This window comes from Mus caroli, unplaced genomic scaffold, assembly GCF_978045245.1.
Source record: "Mus caroli unplaced genomic scaffold, Mus_caroli_1 scaffold_17, whole genome shotgun sequence".
Taxonomy (NCBI): domain Eukaryota; kingdom Metazoa; phylum Chordata; class Mammalia; order Rodentia; family Muridae; genus Mus; species Mus caroli.
This window is the reverse complement of record NW_028227272.1, coordinates 17,189,406-17,209,795: the sequence shown is the minus strand read 5'-3', so window position 1 is coordinate 17,209,795 and position 20,390 is coordinate 17,189,406. Positions and strand designations below refer to the sequence as shown.

At 43.5% G+C, this 20,390-nt stretch overlaps 1 protein-coding gene across 6 annotated transcripts in view; it reads left to right on the top strand.

Annotated features, from left to right (window-relative positions):
• Positions 1 to 20,390, top strand: part of Abcc5 (ATP binding cassette subfamily C member 5) — a 95,900-nt gene that overhangs the window by 8,576 nt on the left and 66,934 nt on the right. For 2 of the 6 annotated variants that reach the window (XM_021184648.3, XM_021184649.3), the window contains exons 3-8: positions 12,232 to 12,389; positions 12,572 to 12,727; positions 13,387 to 13,534; positions 18,037 to 18,270; positions 18,396 to 18,569; positions 19,085 to 19,232. In XM_021184648.3, the coding sequence (XP_021040307.1) occupies positions 12,232 to 12,389; positions 12,572 to 12,727; positions 13,387 to 13,534; positions 18,037 to 18,270; positions 18,396 to 18,569; positions 19,085 to 19,232 (1,018 nt within the window). The other 4 variants (XM_029470413.2, XM_029470414.2, XM_029470412.2 and 1 more) reach the window with 4 other exon arrangements.

The window sequence follows — 20,390 nt, the reverse complement described above, 5'->3', positions numbered from 1 at the left end:
CCTATCGAGTTTGTTGAGGTTATTGACCTGGGTATGCAGTAGCTCTGCCAGGCCTTTCCTCTGTAGACAGAGAGGAACTGTAAATGAAGCCATGTTTACTAAGTCAACCTTGGGCAAGAAGGTTGCTAGTAAGTCTGTTAAATTTCAGGAATTCTTTCTTGTTTCCCAAGGTGTTATGTTTGCTCTTTTCTTCTTTTTCTTAACATTTTTGGCTTAAAATATTTAAGAAATACTTATTTTTAAAAAGTTATTCTTAGCCTTGAACTAAGCAATGAAATCATAGGTTTATTCAACTTATTTTTGTACATAAATTATAATGAATGTATAGCTATCCATTATTTTGAGAAGTACATATACCTTCTGAAATCTTCAGTATCTCCTGTCAAAACTGTGACTTCTTAGGTACACTCATTGCAAGCTTGTAGATGGTGTAAGCTTGATTACTGAGGAATTAGAACGATTCCAGAAGTTTTCAGGCTTGAAATAATATTCATGTCAATTATTTCAGTTTTTAAGGAAGAGAAAATACACACACACTTTATTTATTTATTTATTTATTTATTGGTTTTTCGAGACAGGGTTTCTCGGTGTAGTACTGGCTGTCCTGGAACTCACTCTGTAGACCAGGCTGGCCTTGAACTCAGAAATCCTCCTGCCTCTGCCTCCCAAGTGCTGGGATTAAAGGCATGCGCCACCACTGCCCGGCTGAGAATATATTTTAAAAAGAAACAAAGCAAACAAACAAACAAACCCTGAGCAGCTGACTGGGTAGAGAGTGATGTTTCTTGCAACACTTCCTGAGTATCCGCTCCATCCTTAGAGAATGGTTCTGCTAGGAGCACTCTCCCTGCTGCTCATTACAGAGGAACCATAGAACCGTAGAAGACGGAAAGAAGGCTTTCTAGGCCACCTCTGATCTCCAGTTAACATATAAGCATACAACAGTTGCAAACATGTTAGAATCAAAAAGGACCAAGAAGCTAGTGTGTTAGAAAGGACCTGAAAACATGCTTTGGACAGTTCTTGGTATTGTATGATTTTTTTTTTAATATTCTGGGAAAATTGTGTTAAACAGTTACATTAAGTATCTATAGTCTATTATAAATGCTTGGAGTTAATTAGCGTAAAAAATAACATTTGTACGCTTTAGAACTGTAAAGTTAGTGTGAATTGCCACATTTAATCTGAGGCTTAGCAGACATGGTTTATTCTAAAGTGCTGATTGCATTTTCTGTGTCTTCCTTGATCTAAGAATGAATATTGGGTGGCATTATTTGAGCTTAAGTGTGGACTTCTCTCTTTGGATCACTGCTGAACACTGTCATGTTTCTTGTGTGCATGGTTCTTGCTTGTAGCACAGCCTGCTTTTTGCATTGTGTTTGTATGTGCACATGGAGAATGAGTGCACGGTGTGCACACAGAGAGTGTCCAGGTCCAGGAGCTCAGATGAGTTTTGGTTTTGGTGGTGTTGTTGAGCCTGTGGCATTACACACACTAGGTGTGCATACTGGTCCCTAGTCCTAACTGCACACACTAGGCATGCATGCTACTCCTTCCTAGTCAGTCCTTTTTTTTTTTTTTTTTTTTAATTGTGAGATGTTTTTATTTGTGTAGCAAATGTGTTGATTTGAATGAAATGACCCTCATCTGCTCATGTGTTTGCGGAATGGTTGGTCCCCAGTTGTTAGAACAGTTTTTTATTGGAGGAGGTATGTCACTGGGAGTGGGCATTGAAGTTTAAAAAGCCCACGCCACTCTCCGTTAGCTCTCTCTGTCTTGTGGTTGTTGTCTCAGAGTGTAAGCTCCCAGCTGCTCTACTGCTCCAGCACCATAGCTGCCTGCTGCCACTCTCCCTGCCATGATGGTCAAGGACTCACCCTCTGAAATGTTAAACAAGTCCCCTATTAAATGGTTTCTTTTACAAGTTGACATGGTCATGTTATGTCCTCACAGCCAAAGAATGGTGACTAAGTCAGCAAGCGTGTAAACACACTTTAGTATGTATGCATGTACGATGCTGCACACCACCTATCTGGTACAGACACAGTTGAATTGAGGCAGAGCTTGCCTTCCTATAGAATTTTAACTCAGATATGTACATACATACATACATACACACACACACACATATATACACACATATACATACATATATATGTACACACACATATGTATATATATGTGTGTATACATATACATATATAATTTAACAAGGAAAAAGTCCTTCTCTTAGGGAAGACCTTAGGAAAAGGTAGCATTTAGCTGGAGAACAGAGAATCAGCATTTGGAGAAAGGAGAGACTGTGGAGGTAGAAGGTATAAGAATCCACAGCTAGGTCCTGGACTTACTACATGTTTGAGCTAAGTGAGATAAAGCTGTCAGGTGCTTTGTAAAGTTTGACTTAAGTGGTCACGTTTGGTGATCAGGCTAAAGTTCAGGGTGACTTGTTTTTCATGAGCTTGTTGAATGGAGGACAAGAGGAAGAATGGAAAATAACCAGAAGTCAGCTAGAGCCCATGCACCATTGTGATTGCATTATTTTTTCTCATTGGTGGAATTTTCCTTCAAGTTAGAATATTTTGCGTCTAGGAAAGTAAGGAATCAGCATTCTGAAAATCCAGGGATCTTCATTAAAACTTAGATGGACTCTTGGCATTGGTTAGAGTTTTCATAGTTAGCTACTCAAGATATCTTGATGAGTTTGAGTTGTATTTTAGGGATTTAGGATGTAAATCTTATCTCTTCCAGAAATTATTCTAAGACGTTATTAGGAAAGGAATAGGAGCCTATTGTAGAAATGTGTGAAGTACATACGATTATATCAGAAAAAATAAATCACCTCTACCCACCTCTGCAATCGTTTTCCTGCAATGCTTTGTATGACATTACACTTTGAGAGAATTTGACCCTGAAAGCTTTTACAGCTAAAAGGCATGTGATTTTGTTTTAGCTCTTATGTTCTCAGAGTGGAGAACAGTGCCCGGTGAGTCAGCCTGGTTTAGGGAGGAGGGCAGGACAGCAGCTAGTATTTCATATCTCTGCATAAGTGTTTCTGCAGCAACTCAGTGCATCTTCTGGATGCCTCTGCCCCAAGTCCCTTTCCTCCATGTAAGCATCTATCAGCTCTGTGAGGCTCTGGAGTTTCTTAGGCTTGGTGGTATGACTAGGTAGCTGGCCTCCAGTCAGATGCCAGTCTCAGTGCTGGCCACAGCCCCAGGAGAGATGGCCGTCGTGCTGTTGCTGGTGAGAGCTGCTTGTGTCTACAGCAACAGCTCACTGATTCCCACCTGAAAAGAAAATTGTTAGATGGGACTTGGGGTAGTTTTTGTTAGTTTCTTTTTGTGTGTGTGACAGTCTCATTATGTAGCCCTAGGCGGCATGGAACTTACTGTGTAGACCAGGCTAGCCTCAAACTCAGATGTGTCTGCCTGTGCCTCTGATGTGCTGGGAACGAAAGGTGTGCGAGCCATGACCCTAGCACAGCTTACTGTTTTTAAGGTAGTTCTAAGCACTGGTGTCTATTAAAGTAGTTAGGAGATGACAAATGGCCAGTGAAACGCTTAGTAAAGCTTGGCTCTGTGGCAACACCTGCTGTCCTTCATGCCTTGTGTCTGATCACAAATTAAAGGGTCAGTGCTAAGGATAGACATTCTCTCTACAAGTCCTTGCAATGACTGAACCTGTCTGTTTCAAACACAGTGACGTGAGGTTTTTCTGGTACACTGACGTCCGATAGTGGAGTTAAACTTGTCTAGTTCTTCCTTCCTTCCCTTTTAAAGGAAGGAGTTAGCAGTTTAGGTGTTATGTGTGCTTTTCATTATTCAAGGCTCTTCTTCTGGCTGGGCCTCTCTAATTCTCATGCTTGGGTGTGGTTGAGGTGGAAGGATAATCCCAAATTTAAGGCCAGCCTGGGCTGTATAGTAAAAACATGTTTCCAAATAACAGATTATTTTCTTCTGCATCTGTCGTTCAAAGAGATCAGTTTGATCTTAGCAGAAATTATGGAAAAACACGATTGACAAAGTCCATTCATGAATGCCTGAAGCAAGACTGATTTACAAATGAGTGTCCTTCACAGGGAACCAAGTGTAGGCCAGGCTGTCCTTGTGGCCTCACCTCCCTGTGGGTGTGGCACAGTAGAATTTATCAGCAGATCCGATAGGGTACTGTGATCTGCTGATTGTCCCAGTGTGGTATTTCTGGAGTTAGGTGATTCAGAGCAGAGCTATTGGGTTCTCTGAAACATTAATTTCACCTGCCTGTTGTTTTAGCCTAGTGTGTGGGACCATCAGAAGAACAGTGGAACAGCCAGCCAAAATCAACAGTATTGACTATGCATGGCACCTATCTTTAAGATGCCTTTGTTTCTGGAGCAAACATTGCAAAAACGATTGATGTCCTATGCTGTGTCACAGAAATACTTACATTTGGTTTTGAGAGGTAGGAACACATTCTAAGTACCTGTAAAAGCTGAAGTCCTGTGACTTTTAAGAAGTCCATGAAGCAGGGCCTGGGTGTGTGTGGGAAACTCCATTGGTACAGTGCTTGATTTGCAGGTGTGAGGTCCTGAGTGGGAGTCCTAGAACCCACGTGAAAGCAGGTACAGCAGCAGTGAGGGAGACAGGTGGGAGAATCCTTGGGGCTGATTGTATAGCCTGGTCCCAGTGAGAGACCCTAGCTCAAAAACGAAAATCGATGGGTCCTGAGAACTGACACCCGGGCTGACCTTGGCATGAAGAAAGTTCTATTTTTGTGTTTTTGTTTTCCAAAGCTAAAAACTGAAAATCTTAAAGGCATTTTCACCAACATTTACAAGTTTTAGTATCTAAATCAGTAGTTTTCAAGTCAGACTGTATTAAAGTCATATGTAGAGTATTAAAAAGAAAAAGGGCTCTATTCTAGATACAAAAGTCTCTGCAATGGAATCAAGTTATTGGTGGAGTTTTAAAGTTTCCTGGTGTGGCTACACTGGGCCTCCTGAGATCTCATGGAATAAAGGCAATTCTTACTCCTTAAGCAGGGGTTCTCAACCTGTGGGTCACGAGCCCTTTGGGGGTCATATGAGTCCTTTTCAGTCCTTTCCCCTCACCCAATATCAGATCAGGTTCCCCCTCCCCCACTCCCCTGCCTGTCCACTTTCCATCTCAGATCCCTCCCTCCCTCTCACTTGAGATAGCTTTCTTCTCTCTCTCGAGTGGGACTGAGGCGTCCTCGCTTGGGCTTCAGCTTGTTGACCTGTATGAGTTCTGTGGATTGTATCCTGGGTATTCTGTGCTATTTTTTTGTTTGTTTGTTTTAATTTTATTTTTTGGCTGATATCTACTTATTAATGAGTACATACCATGCATGTCCTTTTGGGTCTGAGTTACTTCACTCGGGATGCTATTTTCTAGTTCCATCCATTTACCTACAGAACTCAGCACGTCCTTGTTCTTAACAGCTGAGTAGTGCTCCACTGTGTAAATAAACCACATCTTCTGTATGACCCTTCTGCCGCGGGGCATCTGTTCTGTTCTGTTCTGTTTTCCAGCTTCTGGCTATCACAAATAAGGCTGTTATGAACATAGTGGAACACGTGCCCCTGTGGCATGGTGGGGGAACTATATTAAAGGGTTGCAGCATTAGGAAGGTTGAGAACCACTGCCTCAAGCATTGAGCTCCAAGTATTTCCTCATCCTGTGATTCGATTTTAGCTTAATCATTTGAAACTTAATCATGGTATTGACAAATTTAATCTCAGATCTCCCCCACCCATTGTAATACAAACTTTGAATTAATTGCTTCAGATCAAGTTTATGCAACAACTTAAGTTCTTCCTCATTGTAAGGTAATACCAGATTACCGCTGGTAGAAAATACCTATGTTGCCATGCTGACACCATATTGTGTCCTCTGGCTTTACGCATTTGCCCTTATTTATGGCTTGTACTAACAGGTGGCATGGGAATGTGAGTTGACATGGGTTGGTTTTCTCAGGGTGGCATGCTTGTCAGGAGGGCTTTGGATTGCTCCCGGGGGAATGATTCCTGGTCCCTGACCATTGCAGGGCAAGCACATTGTGCCCTGTCAGCAGATTGGCAGTCTGGAGGGAGACGGGCAGCCCAGGCATTCAATGGCTGTGCATGCAGTAGGTGTGTGAACTATGACAAATGCCAAGATGGCAAACGTAAGATGGTAAATGTAGTACCCACAAAGGGAAGAGCTCTGTGTGCTGTGGGTCAGCTGACTCTTTATCTTTCCAGCTAGGCACGTGAGTGCAGGTCTTTGACCTCTAGCTGGGTTTAGGCAGAATCCAGACTTTTGTTCCTTTTTAGCTCTGCAGTGTCTCTATCCCCTCCTCCTCCTTGCCTCAGTAGTAAGGTGTTCAATATGTGCGACTCACACAGCTGCAGAGCAGGCAAAACTGGAGGCAGCATCTTCTTGTTGGGGTCTTGCCACCTCCCTGTCCCCTTTGGGAAAGCCACTGCTGCAGTACCTGTGCTTGTGGTTGGGCATCTGGCCACTGAGGCCCTTTGATACTTGTGGGGAACCCTGGGTTCCTTTCTCAGCACTGCAGAAACCTAGTCATGCCTGTAGTCTGAGCCCTGGAGGTGGACACAGGAGGATCAAGAGCTTAAGGTCATACCTGGCTGCATATTAGTCATGATCAGCCTAGGCTACTTGAGACCCCATTTAAAAAATCACTTCTGAAAAGGATTTAAAGAATTATAACATTAAAAAAATGACCTCATAAATCCCTTCTCTCAGATTACTGTGTACTGCTGCCTTAGCTGTTTAGCAGTCTATGCTTACCTCAGTGCTACTGACATTGTGGCATAAAGAACTTTTGTTATGGGGTGGTCCTGTGCAGTGTAGAATGTCCACCAACTTTCCTGCCTCTGCCTAGAACAGCTAGCAGCACTCTGTACTGGTGACAGCTACTCATGTCTCCAAATATCCTCTGGAAAAACAAAACCAAACCAAAGCACCCTCACTTGAGAACTGTGTGCATCACCCAGTTATAGCAGCTGCCAGCCACACATGGCTCCTGAACATTTGAAACAGTTGGAAACTGAGCCCCAAGAACAAAATACTAAATTTTACCACAGAAAACAGTCCCTCATGAAGAAAATTCCAATAATATTATAGTGATTGTATGTTAAAAAGGTGGTACTTTTCATGATGTGTTAAGTAAAAGATATGAAAATGTTCTCTCTACTCTAAAGATGGTGAGAATTTCAGCTTGCATGAACAGGTGTAGATTGAGGCTTGTGCTGTCTGGGTCTGTCTGACAGCACTGAGCTGCAGTGACAGCATGTTGTGATTTAACCATGATTCTGCCATTTGAGCTCTAGAAGCTGTTGGGTTTGAATGGTTTCCCCTGCCTTGGAAATGTTCCTCTATACAATGACATTGTGGAGCTGTATATCCAGAAGGTATTATTCTTCCAGTGACCGAGGCTCAGTTAGGCACTCTCACAGTGTGCTCTTGTTTAAACTCCCCCCTTTTGGTATTGGGTTACTCTCTGTTTTTATTAAAGTAGGTAGTTGTATCTTGAATTTCAGTTTATGTTTCTTGTTGGTGACAATGTGTTTCTACTTTCTTATATCCTTATCCTTTAGAATACTATTCATAGATAGTAGGCCCTTAATAAGTTTTTGTTTGTTTGTTTGTTTTTTGGTTTTTTGAGACAGGGTTTCTCTGTGTAGCCCTGGCTGTCCTGGAACTCACTCTGTAGACCAGGCTGGCCTCCAACTCAGAAATCCACCTGCCTCTGACTCCCGAGTGCTGGGATTAAAGGAGTGCGCCTGGCTCCTGGCTTTTATTTTTATATGTAAACCCATCCATCCATCTTACTTTTGATACATTTTTGACTTTTGGGGGTAAGTGGAAGCTCTCTCCCATTCAGCTTAAGCTACTATTTAATTTTCTTCCATTTACATAATCATTTTAATGTAACCTGTTAGGCTTAATTCCACATGTGTTACTGTTCTGTGAAGCCCAGGCCTCTCCCTGCATCCTGGTTCATTTCCATTTCAATCCATTCAACCTCAGACTATAAAGAATTTACAACTAATAGAGTCTTCGGCAGCAGTAGTAGGTACGAGTTCTAACTAGTTAGTAATGACGTTAACTGTGGCAGACTGAGTAGCTGTGCAATTGTTAGGGTTCTCATTCTTTAGTCTTGTCCTACTGCTGGAGTGTAGTCTATATAATCAAGAAAGAGCAAAGTGAATAATTATTTATTACATTATTTTCTCAGGGCTTCTATTGCTGTGATAAAACAAAAGCAAAACAAAAGAAACAACAAACAGAAAACAAAATAAAAGCCTATCATGACCAGAGTCAACTTGAGGAGAAAAAGGGAGAACCACTTGTAGTTTGTCGTCCAAGGAAGTCAGGGCAGGATCTCAAGGCAGGAACTTAGAGGCCATGCCTGGTGCTTAGTCTGCTATACCAGCCCGGGGGTGGCGTCTCCTGCTGTGGGCTAAGTCTGCCCACATACATCAGTCAAGAAAATGCTCCAAGGTTTACCCACAGGACAGTCTGGTGGGAGCATTATCTCGATTGAGGTTCCCCTGATAGAATGACTATATCCTGTGTCAGGTTGACTTAAAAGCTTGCCAGCACTACTGTTAATCGATCATAAGCAAAGTTTTAAGTGACAAGTATAAAGTACAAGTGGAGTGGGTAAAAATCTCTTTAGTGATTTACTAGATAGCATTAGATGCTTGGTTGTGCTGCTGGTGAGGCGACCTTTGACTTTCCAATAACAGGTGCCACGTTCTGTATGCAAACGCCCTGCAGGCACTCCTAGTGGCAGGACCCTGAGTCACACACGCAGTGGTGTAGATGTGAGGAATACTTAGTGGATGACTGAGGGCCAGATAACCTAAGGAAGGAGGAAGTAGTCGAGGTGTTGCCCTTGACTGAAAGGTAATATATAGACCCTGTGTATTAAATGTTTGCTAAGCACTTACATAACCTTATTTGCTTTCGGCATGGTGTAATAGGTTCACACACAAGTAAATGTGAGCACTGAAGCTCATAGTGTGGCAGTAACAGGCTAAAGGCTGGTGGCAAGGTCAGCATTCAGTCTACACCTGCCTTGCCTTCTAAAACCCATGTTCAAAACCTCTGCATGGTACAGTCGGACCCTTCAAGTCTGTAAGAAAAAATGGTTTTATTATAGTGAAGGAACTCTTTTCTCTGAGTGTTTTGTTCTCTGTCTGTCTGTCTTTCCCTTCCTTCCTTCCTGCTTTCCTTCCTTCCTTCCTTTCTTTTTTAATGTTAGCATTCTAAAGCTCTTGCCAGAATCTAAGGCTCTGTTGCTCTGTGTTTGGACGAGGTCTGTCTCTGAAGCTCCCTGCTGCCTATGTGCAGCGGGACCCTGTGTCCTTCTATTCCGTCCTCCTCCCATGACATGGGCAGAACATAGTAGCACACCAGGGCTGACCCTCTGGAAACTGTCTGTGAAAGAGAATCAGATGTGGAGCAACAGCAGCAAATTTTAAGTTTTTAGATAAAAAATGTGTTGTATAATTTAAGTTTAGGACTCCCTGTTTTCTTATTACATAGGATATTACATATTATACAGAATAAGTCAGCTTATGACGGCTTGCCTTTGTCAGGGCAAGATTTTAGGGAGTCCACGTTCTAAAACCTTAGCCTCTTCTCATGCATCGGATGCCACGGTGGCACTAGACAACCCTCAGCAAAGGGTCTTGCTTGCCAGCTCTTTTTTTTTTTTTTTTTAACAATTTTATTTTTATTTGTGTTTTTTTTTTTTTTCGAGACAGGGTTTCTCTGTATAGCCCTGGCTGTCCTGGAAGTCACTTTGTAGACCAGGCTGGCCTCGAACTCAGAAATCCACCTGCCTTTGCCTCCTGAGTGCTGGGATTAAAGGCGTGCGCCACCACGCCCGGCGCTTGCCAGCTCTTGCTCAAAGTTTTTTTGAGTTTGGTATCTGCCTGTACAGAGAATAACATAACACTGGAAGATATGGGACATATCATTAAATGTGATCACAGAAACAAAACCCATGCCATCAGATTTATTTATTAAATTGTTTGGTTTTCTAGTAACAGGTTTTTAAAAAAAAAAAACAAAAACCTGTCAGTAGGCATTTTACATTTAATCTTAGCCAAAAGGCCAGGATGTGATTTATTATTATTAATATTTTTGATGAAGCAAATGAAAAGAATGGGTTGTACACGTCAGCACTCTCATGTTCTCTTCCATCATCCAGAACAGTCTTAAATATCAGAAGTGCTCAGGAACTATTGTTACAAGACTGAGGTAAAAGAGGTGATGGTTCTATTTTTTTCTTAGTGCTGATGTCTTATGGAAGTGTACTAGTGGATGGCACACTGCACTGCTAGTTTTATTTCAACAAGGTAGAGTCATTAGGTAACAGGAGGCTCAACTGAGAAAATACCCTTCAACAGCTTGTATTATGGGTGAGCCTGATTAGTGATAGATATATAAAGGCCTGGTTCATTGTGGGCAGTATCATGTCTGGACTGGTGGGCCTGGTTGCTATAAGAAAGTAGGCTGAGCAAGTCATAGGCAAGTTTACAGATTCAAATTACAGAGCGAACCAATAAATAACACTCCTATAGCCCCTGTGTCAGGTTTTTGCCTCCAGGTTCCTGCTTTTAGTTCCTGTCCTGATTTCCCTGGATGACAGACTACAAGCTTTGAGGTGGTTTGAGTGAGGTTGGCCCCATAGGCCATATTTGAATGTTTGGCTCCCAGTTGGTGGAGTCTTTAGTAAGGACTAGAAAGTATGCTCTTGTTAGAAGAGATGTGTGAGTGTTTGAATGAAAGTGGCTCCAGTAGGCACATAGGGAGTGACATTATTATGAGGTGTTGTGGCTTTGTTGGAGTAAGTGTGGTGTTGCTGGAGATGGTGTCTTACTATGCGTGAGCTTTGAGGTTTCAAATGGTCAAGCCAGGCAGAGGGGCTTTCTTCTTGCTTCCTGAAGATTGAGATGTAGAACCCTCAAGCTCTTCCTGTCAGCCTGCAGGCTACCAGGATTCCTGCCCTGACATAATGGACTAAACATCTAAACCAGTAAGGCAGTCCCAATTAAAATGTTTTCCTTTATAGGAGTAGCCATGGCAATGATGTGTCTCCTTAACAATAGAAACCCTAACAAAGGTGCCCTAACTAGGAGTAGACTTTGAGGTTTCAAAAGACTGTTCCAGGCCCAGCTCCCCACAGTCTCTGCTTCCTATTTGTGGATCAGGATGTGAGCTCTCAGTTATTCCCCAGTGCTATGTCTTCCTGCCATGGTGCTCACGGACTCACCCTCTGGAACTCTCAGCAAACTCCCGATTAAATGCTTTTTTATAAGTTGCCTTGGTCATGATGTCTCTTCTCAGCAATAGAACAGTAGCTAAGATAAGCTGTAAGCTGAAGTAAACACAGCTCTTCTCAAGGTGAACCGTCACAGGGACTATATATTTTGGACTGAGAATGTTGGGGTAATTGGGTGGGCAACCTGCTGAACACCCATGCTGTACTCTCTGGTTGCTGATGAGAGAGGGAGACAGGACATCCCGGCTCTCGTGGTTAGTTGGGACTGACTTTGATATTTTGTAATAGAAAACTAGCAATACAATTTTCAGTTATTGGTGAAAGGATTGACTTTCAGTATATGACTCTCAGGAAAAAGAAGATCAAATATTTGATTTTTAAAGTCATTTATCTTTGTGTGTGGCTCCAGGGAATTATTCAGGGCTTTCTGTGCTCTTGCCTCCCTTCTGCTAAAGATCAAACCTAGGGTCTCATGTATTCTAGGGAAGTACTCTACCATTGGACTACATCCCCAGCCCATGATAAAAGATTTGAGTTATAAAAAATTTATGTTTTGAATGTATAACACAAAGAATGAACCTAGTGTAATGTGGATTCCAGTTACTGTGTCAGCACTGGCCTGTCGATGTAACACTTGTACCATCTTATGGGAGGTCTAACATAGGAGAAGGAGGTGGAGGTGATGGCACAGATATGAGAACTATACTTTGCACTCCATTCTACAAACCTAAAAAAAACTTCGTATGTATGTGTTCGGTTGAATGTTCTTTAATGGGTTCTTAACATGCAGGTTTAGTGTCTAGCCCTGTGTCCTAGGGTTTTCCAATGCTGATGGAGTGGTTTGCTCCTGGTGTATTTTGAGTTGTAGTCAGCTGGATTTAGCTCTCTTCTCTCTGTATTAATTCTCCTTAACTGTTCTCCCCATCACAGTTGGAATGCCAAGATGCTCTCGAAACAGCAGCCCGAGTTGAGGGGCTTTCCCTGGATATCTCTGTGCATTCTCATCTCCAAATTCTGGATGAGGAGCATTCTAAGGGAAAATACCACCATGGTTTAAGTGCCCTGAAGCCCTTCCGGACCACTACCAAGTAAGACATTGTTGGCTAATGTTTCATATGCAAAGCACTAAAAGCAGTTTTGAAATCTCAGGCTGAAGCGAGAACAGCTAGTGGGGACCAACATTTGTCACGAACTGTTTACTAAGGGTGTTTCTCACTTATGCTCAAGTCTCTGTGTGTGTTGACACCTCGTGGTTGGACTTCTCCTCTAGGCACCAGCACCCAGTGGACAATGCTGGACTTTTCTCCTACATGACCTTTTCATGGCTCTCTCCTCTGGCCCAAGTGGTTCACAAGAAGGGGGAGCTGTTAATGGAGGATGTGTGGCCTTTGTCCAAGTATGAGTCTTCTGATGTGAACTGCAGAAGGTAGGCGTCTCTGGTCCACCCTATATACACTGGGTGCTAGGCCTGAGCTGGTGGGTGGGCCAGCAGTGTGGAGTCTAAAGCTCCACACCCATTCAGAACTTCAGCTAAGGGTGGGCAACCTGTGGACTCTCTTCCCTTTGTCTTATCTCTGTTTCCCTCTAATTGTGTTTTAACCAAGAGCTTTCTCTCTCTCTCTCTCTCTCTCTCTCTCTCTCTCTCTCTCTCTCTCTCTCTCAGCCCCACTTCTAGAACTTTCTGTGCCTCCAGGGAGATATTGTTGCTGCCTTGTAACAGAGTACATTTTTGGTGGTAGCTGATTGTCTGATTAAAGTCTAGTTTGTAGCTTTGCGTTTTATTACAGGATCCTTCAGAAAGGGTTGGTGCCCTTGCAAAAGGAAGTTTTTATTCAGGGAGAGACCTTTGAGGAGTGGAAGTAAAGGCTCCTGCTCTTCTTGTGTTTGTATTTCAGATACTCCCTTTTGGGAGTCAATACACATAGGCCAGGAAGGGAGTTTTTCTGTACAAGATGTAGACTTTGTGCATAATTTTAAAGGAGAGATTTGTGTATGCAACAATAGAAACTGCGATGGCAGGAAGGGAGCTAGGATGTGTCCTTTCCCTGGGGAGATGTGTAACACAGGACATGTGCCCTTGTTAAGACTAGAGAGACTGTGGCAAGAAGAGCTGAATGAAGTTGGGCCAGACGCTGCCTCCCTGCGAAGGGTTGTGTGGATCTTTTGCCGCACCAGGCTCATCCTGTCCATCGTGTGCCTGATGATCACGCAGTTGGCTGGCTTCAGTGGACCAGTAAGTTCTGACTATCCTTTCTGAACATCTCCAAACCCGGCCATGGCCAGCTCTAACCTTGTTTTTTGGTTGCAGAGGTAATGATAATTTTTGAGCTAGTTAGCAGCCTTAAATATACTTCTAGGGCTATTGGATAGGGTCAGTGGACTTGGGAGTGAACGGTGGCTTGTCAGCTAGACTGTTAAGAACAAAGAGCTGCAGAAGAAGAAGCTGCTGGCTTGTTTTCCCGGGGCTGCACAAATCGGAATGGATCCTGGTTCCACACAGCTCCTGCTTGTTGATTAAGTGCTGCCATGAACAGCCGCGTCTTGGCAGTACTGTGAGCGAGTAAGCTGAGCGTTGTGTGGCACGGGCTAGCAAGCCTATGTTGGTGACGTACCAGATGCCTGGAGGCATAGTTGATATGTTGACTGACTCTGTAACCAATGATCCCTCAAGAAGCTAGAAGTCTACCAGGGGTTTTGGGAGTCTGTTTCAAGTTTTACATATAGCGTTAACTGTGGCAGATTTGGGATGGACGCTGTGGTTTCTACCAAGCCTGTGTGGATTCAGTGTAGTAGCTAAGGGAGCTTTGGGCAGGAGGAGTTTTCGGGGCATCCTTTCTTGCATTTCTCTGTGCTGCCTGACACTTGAGATTGTGATTGAATTTATTCTCTACATATTTGCCTTGAGGCATCGGAGCAGTAGTACTGTTTAACTGTGCGTTTTCCGTGTGTGGGTAAGCTGGAGGTTCATGGTGGGTAAGTATGTGTCTAAGATGCATGGTGACTAGGTGAAACTAATTTACACTTTGGAGGTTTTTTGTTTTTTATTTTGTTTTTCTTCTTTTTAATGTATGATCTTTAAAAAAAAGTTTGGGTATTAGGTTTCTTAATTGACCAACTAACACTTTTATATAAGTTTTAAATAAAAGAGACCAACGTAACTGAAATGTTATTAGCCAAAATGGCACGTTTTTCATAGAGCCAGCATTCCCCCAAGAAGAGCTTCTGTCATTGTATCACTACAGAGCTGGTGGCTGCTCTGACACTTCGCACAGTTCCTTCATCTGGGTAGTACAGAATTTCTCAATAATATCATAATGGGCTTTCTTAATTCTTTATTTCCCCATTTCTTTAAAAAAAAAAAAAAGACCTGGATTGCAGGGATAAAGTTTTCACTCCACAAAAAGTAATTGCAAAATGCATGCTCACTTTGATGCCTTGAAGGTCATTCCTTTGAGCATCTATTAAGTTGCTAATCTTTCAATTCTGATGCAGCAACCGGGATGCTAACTTCTAGAGACTGCTTCTAGATGCCTGTGGAGAGCTGGGTGCCTTTCCATAACAGGAACTCAGGCACATCTCCCTCTGCTGCGGTTTTTTGGGAAGAACCCTGGAGAGTCAATAGGCCTAGAGAGCTGTGGGCTTGTGAAACAGATGTGCAAGTGTAAACAATGTAGACATCTTTTTTTGGAACCCTAATCCCAATAAATTCTTTTGACTGGAAATTGGGGAATCAGGCTGGTTTTGACAAAAGAAATGAAATTAACATTAGCAGTGAGTAAACCTGTGAGTCCTTCTGAGGAAATCCAATGTTAGATTTTGCATACTTTCTAAATTGGGCATGATTTTCAGATTGGCTTATTCTGTTCTTACCAAAATCTTAACCTAAATTGTACACTCCATACATGGGACATCCCATTAGGTCTTGTTGAGCCTTGGTGGTCATACACAGAACAAATGAAACACAGTCAGGCTGTATTTATGTGCATTATTTTTAAAAATTTGGTCAGTTGATACTGACCCCAGAACAGTCTGGCAACACTCCTGCTTTATGTCAGATGCCTCAGGTTCCAGAAAGTTCCAGCACAGTGCCAGCATTTATGAGGGCACTGGCCATACTCAAAATGCAGAACCAAGTCACTGCAATTATATAGATGCTGTGGGGCCCTTCTTAGACTAAGTTAGTTTTAGAAGCCCAGGCCTGACCTAGGACTTGTGTCTGAAGAGTTAGCACCCACCCTAGACTTGCTAGAGATGGCTGCCTTCTGCAGTGCCATCTCTTAGTGAGTGCTAACTCTGTTCCAGGCCTGTGGGGAAAGGGCACAGGGAAGCCTTGAGAGAGGTAAGTTCCCACCCTCCAGCCTCTCTCCAGCCACAGCTTGCTCCATGCTGTCAGGATCTGGACTTGGGGGGAGTGTCTCTGTAGTGGGACCAGTGACAGAAGCTGTTCTTTAGAATTTTCAGGATGGCTGTATTCTGCGGTCAGAATGAGAGAGTCAAGCTGGGCAGAATCTCTCGCCAAGAGCTCAGGTAAGGTAATGTTTATTCACTGGGAATGCCTTCCCCAGCAAGACAGCTATGCTGACAGTCTTCAGTTTCCTCCCAGTTAGCTTAGACATAAATGATAAACTTATGACTTTTTAAAAAAAACTGAATTTGTTTGAATTTTTCATGTAAAACTGCTTTTCTTTCCCCCATCCGAGCTCATTTGAAATGCCGTTGCTTTTTAAAGCCCTGTGTTGGACATGTGTTACCTCTGTCATCTTTTCCCCTTGGAAAGTTTCACATAGTGTAAACACACCCATGTCTTTCACCTTCCCTTCTCCTCTCTGGGAGGGACTGATTGCTTATCCAGTGCTGCCAAGGGGGCACCCTAAGGTATAGGAAAGGAAGGAGCCCAGACAACACCCGCTGCCCTGGGAGACTGCTCCACACTGCTGCCCTGTGTGGGAAATGCTTCACTGCAGGCCATCCTACTGAGTTGCATCACTGCAGGAGGAGAGGCTTTGGCCTCGTGACCCAGTTCCACATTTTGGATGCATACTGGAAAAGAAACCAATCTACTTGCTAGTTAATCTATGCAGTGAGGACCAAACATGGGTTCTAAAAATTCTGCGGGAGGGTAAAGGCGGATTAAAGTAGTTCTCAGAATCTGAAATCCCCCATTTGATCAGGTTATTTACTGGGGCTTGACATGACCCAAGAGACCTCCTAGGGCATTGGTAAACAATTTGGTATTAAGTTACTTTCATAAAAACTGAAAGAGACTATTTACCCCAGAAACCTGGCTTCCGGAATTCAGCGTTAGGCACTGCAGGCTGGTCCATCTGTCTCTGTTGTATGCCATTTAGTATCTTACAGCTGCAGACAGAATTCCTTACTGAGGGAACCAGGGTAGATGGGTGCATGAGTTTAATTTCTTTTTTTCCTTTAAGGTGGGCACTGGTTTGGCTTTCTTTGTTATGGTTTGGTTTGATTTTTGCCAACCTCAATTTTAGCTACCAGGACTCGAAAAGACTCCGAAGGATGCCAGCATCCTGCCCAGCAGGCCTGGAATCTCGCAGTCTGTCGGGAGCAGAGTGTTTCCTCGCAGCTTAGCATGCCAGCAGCACTTGCAGTTTTAAGCAGGGTACCTCTTTAGGGAAATTTTAGTTGTTGTTTTTTTTTTTTTTTTTTTTCTTCTCCTTAATCTTCTTTCTTCAGCAGCAAGGTCTTTATTGCTAGAGACTCTACTTCATTGCAGCTTTGGGATTCCCTCCTCGGTGAAAGCTGCCATCCTGATGTATTGTACTCCAGACTCTGGAAGCAGATATGGCTCTGCCATGCATTTCCTCTACTGTGTATAGTTGCAAGTGGGAGGCCAGCCCATCTGTGTGATGGCTATCCCCGTACGGCTCTGTATGTTCCCACCAAATGTTCCTGATGCCCCTGCTAATGTACAGTGTTTGTGAGATGCTCTTTGAACATGGTATCTTTAAATATATATTTCATTTTCAATAAAAGTATGCTGCTTCCCACTTCCTGGTATTTACTGCTGTTGCTGAATGTGCCTGTGTGAGTGTGTGCTCCGGCGTTGCAGGACCTCAGAGCTGGAGGTGACACTCGTGGTTTCTGGGGGCTGGCTGTCTTCCCTCCCTGCAGGTGGTGTTAGACATAAGCTACCTGAGGTAACATGTTTTTGTTTTTGAGAGGGAGTGGGCGTGGGGAGGGCCAGAGGGAGGGTCTCTGGAGTTTGGTAGCTTGTATTGTTTGCTCGCTTCTGTCCTATTAAACTGCCCCTGTTTGTTTGCAGGGATGTTTTGCACTTCCCACTCTTCCGTACAACTGTAGGTACACTGTTCCTTTTTATCGAATAAGCACGTGTGAAAGGGTACAGAGAAAGGTCTCGGTTTCATGTAAAGAGAGGTAGCCATGTGTGAAGAGGCTGGAATAAGGTCAATATATACCTTTGGATGACCATGCGTTTAGAATGCATTGCAGCTCATGGACAGGTTTATGTTACATTAGAAAGAGTAGTGGTCACGATGGCGCCCTTCAGGAGAAAAGCAAGTGATCCCTCTGTCCTTCACCTGGGGGCAGATTGCCGGGAATATTTGGTCCAACAACACAGTTTCTCTTTGCTTACACACTGATCACTGTCCGTGGAGCAGCCTGCTCTTTCTAACCTAACATAACACTGTGGCTTTGTGTGGGGTTACCGTGGGCGATGTTGACTGTGGTGTGTGTTTCTCCCTGTAGGCCTTCGTGGTGAAGCACCTCTTGGAGTACACCCAGGCAACAGAGTCTAACCTGCAGTACAGCTTGCTGTTAGTATTAGGCCTACTCCTGACAGAAGTTGTACGCTCCTGGTCACTTGCACTGACTTGGGCATTGAATTATCGAACTGGTGTCCGGTTGCGGGGGGCTATCCTGACTATGGCATTCAAGAAGATCCTGAAGTTAAAGAACATTAAAGAAAAGTCCCTAGGGGAGGTGAGTTCAGAGCCTGTGCTTTGTTCTCAGAGCAACCCAGAGCACACTCTCAGCCTGAGTTCCTCCTTTCCTTGGTCCCTGCTCTGACCTTGACCTTTCTCCTGAATGTTTGTCATATCTTACAGCTCATCAATATCTGCTCCAATGATGGGCAAAGGATGTTTGAGGCAGCCGCTGTGGGCAGCTTGCTGGCTGGAGGACCTGTTGTTGCCATCTTGGGCATGATTTATAATGTAATCATCCTAGGACCAACGGGCTTCCTGGGATCAGCGGTTTTTATCCTCTTTTATCCAGCAATGGTGAGTGAGCCTCTTGGCTGTATCGTGGTAGCATCTTCATATGGGATACATAAAATACTTGTACTGGGTTGAAGAAAGAGGATAGACATCTTCTCAAAGAAGGTAGGTGGTAAAGTCTGATGCTAGACAGTGCTCAGTTCACCTGTGCATAATTTTAACTTGGGAGGAAGTAAGGAGTCATTTGCATAAAAGATCATAGCCATCTGAAGGCAGAGTGAGTCTGGGTGGAGCAGAAGGCTCTAGGTGAACCCACCCGGAGACAAAACAGGAGCTACTGGAGCTGACATGGTAGCACCAGTGTCTGTGAGATCTGACCAGTAATTGTCTTCATCGCCCTACAAGGAGATGAGAATTAAATATTTTCTAACTCTAAAGACTCCTTTAGTTAAACAACAGCACAACCATGTGAAATCATGTTTGTCCCAGGAACAGGGCTATGTGCCCATTTGGCCAAGACCATTGTGAGGCAGATCCTGAGGTGCTTCAGTCTGATAGGGCGCTGCTTTCCCTTCCAGATGTTCGTGTCACGGCTAACTGCATATTTCAGGAGAAAGTGTGTAGCTGCCACAGATGACCGTGTCCAGAAGATGAATGAAGTTCTTACCTACATTAAATTCATTAAAATGTATGCCTGGGTCAAAGCGTTTTCTCAGAGTGTTCAAAGTGAGTTTAAAGATTTTCCTTGTGTACGTGGTGAAGGGATTTTGGATTCTTTGGGTCTGTTCAGTCATGTACTTTGCTTCCTAAGCACATTAGAAACTAGACTTCTGATGTCTAATATCTTCACATAGAATCGTTTATATTTAAAAGAGAGCTCAGGGATTTGAGCTCGGGAAACGGATTTTGCCCCAGATATTATTCTAGCTAGAACAGTATGGACAAATCTAGCTATTGGAATATGTGCAAATCCTCCTCTTAGCCAGTGCATGGTTTTTGGCCCAGCTAAGAAGGTGTTGCAGAAGGCGCTCAGATGATTGCCAAGAGCCCATCTATTCTGTGATTGTATCGGTACCAGAGGTGGTTGTGTGACCCTGAAGGATGACCTGCCTCGACTAAACACCTACCTCTGTTACTTGCTAGGGGCTCCTTTTCTCATCTTTTTAAATGATTGATTTAATTACAATGATCTCAGCTGGCTCCATTCACATTTTAAGTTCAGAGCAGGCATAAGAATAGGAATTATACAGCACAAGCCTGTCAGGGTAACTAACATGACACTGGCATTTAAACACTTCTACACAAGAATAGGAAGGCTAGGCCTTAAAAACAGTGGCATTTAAGAAGAGAAGCTACGGGCCGGGCATGGTGGCGCACACCTTTAATCCCAGCACTCGGGAGGCAGAGGCAGGCGGATTTCTGAGTTCGAGGCCAGCCTGGTCTACAAAGTGAGTTCCAGGACAGCCAGGGCTACACAGAGAAACCCTGTCTCGGAAAACCAAAAAAAAAAAAAAAAAAAAAAAAAGAGAAGCTACAAAAAATGGATAACCTTAATTTCAGTAAAAAGTATATATGGGCTGTTATAAATGTTGTAAACATTAATACAATTGTAAATAGAATAAAAAGTTGTTTGTTAGTATCAGGGCAGCTGGTTTGCTTTCTCTGATTAAACTTTCCGGAGCTTATCTGGACTCTGCTCTTATAAGGTGGTTGGACCTCCCCAGAGTAAATAATAAACACTAACCAGATACGCAAAGAAAGCTGCCAGGTGGGGGCTGGAGAGATGGCTCAGTGGTTAAGAACACTGACTGCTCTTCCGAAGGTCCTGAGTTCAAATCCCAGCAACCACATGGTGGCTCACAACCATCTGTACCAAGATCTGAT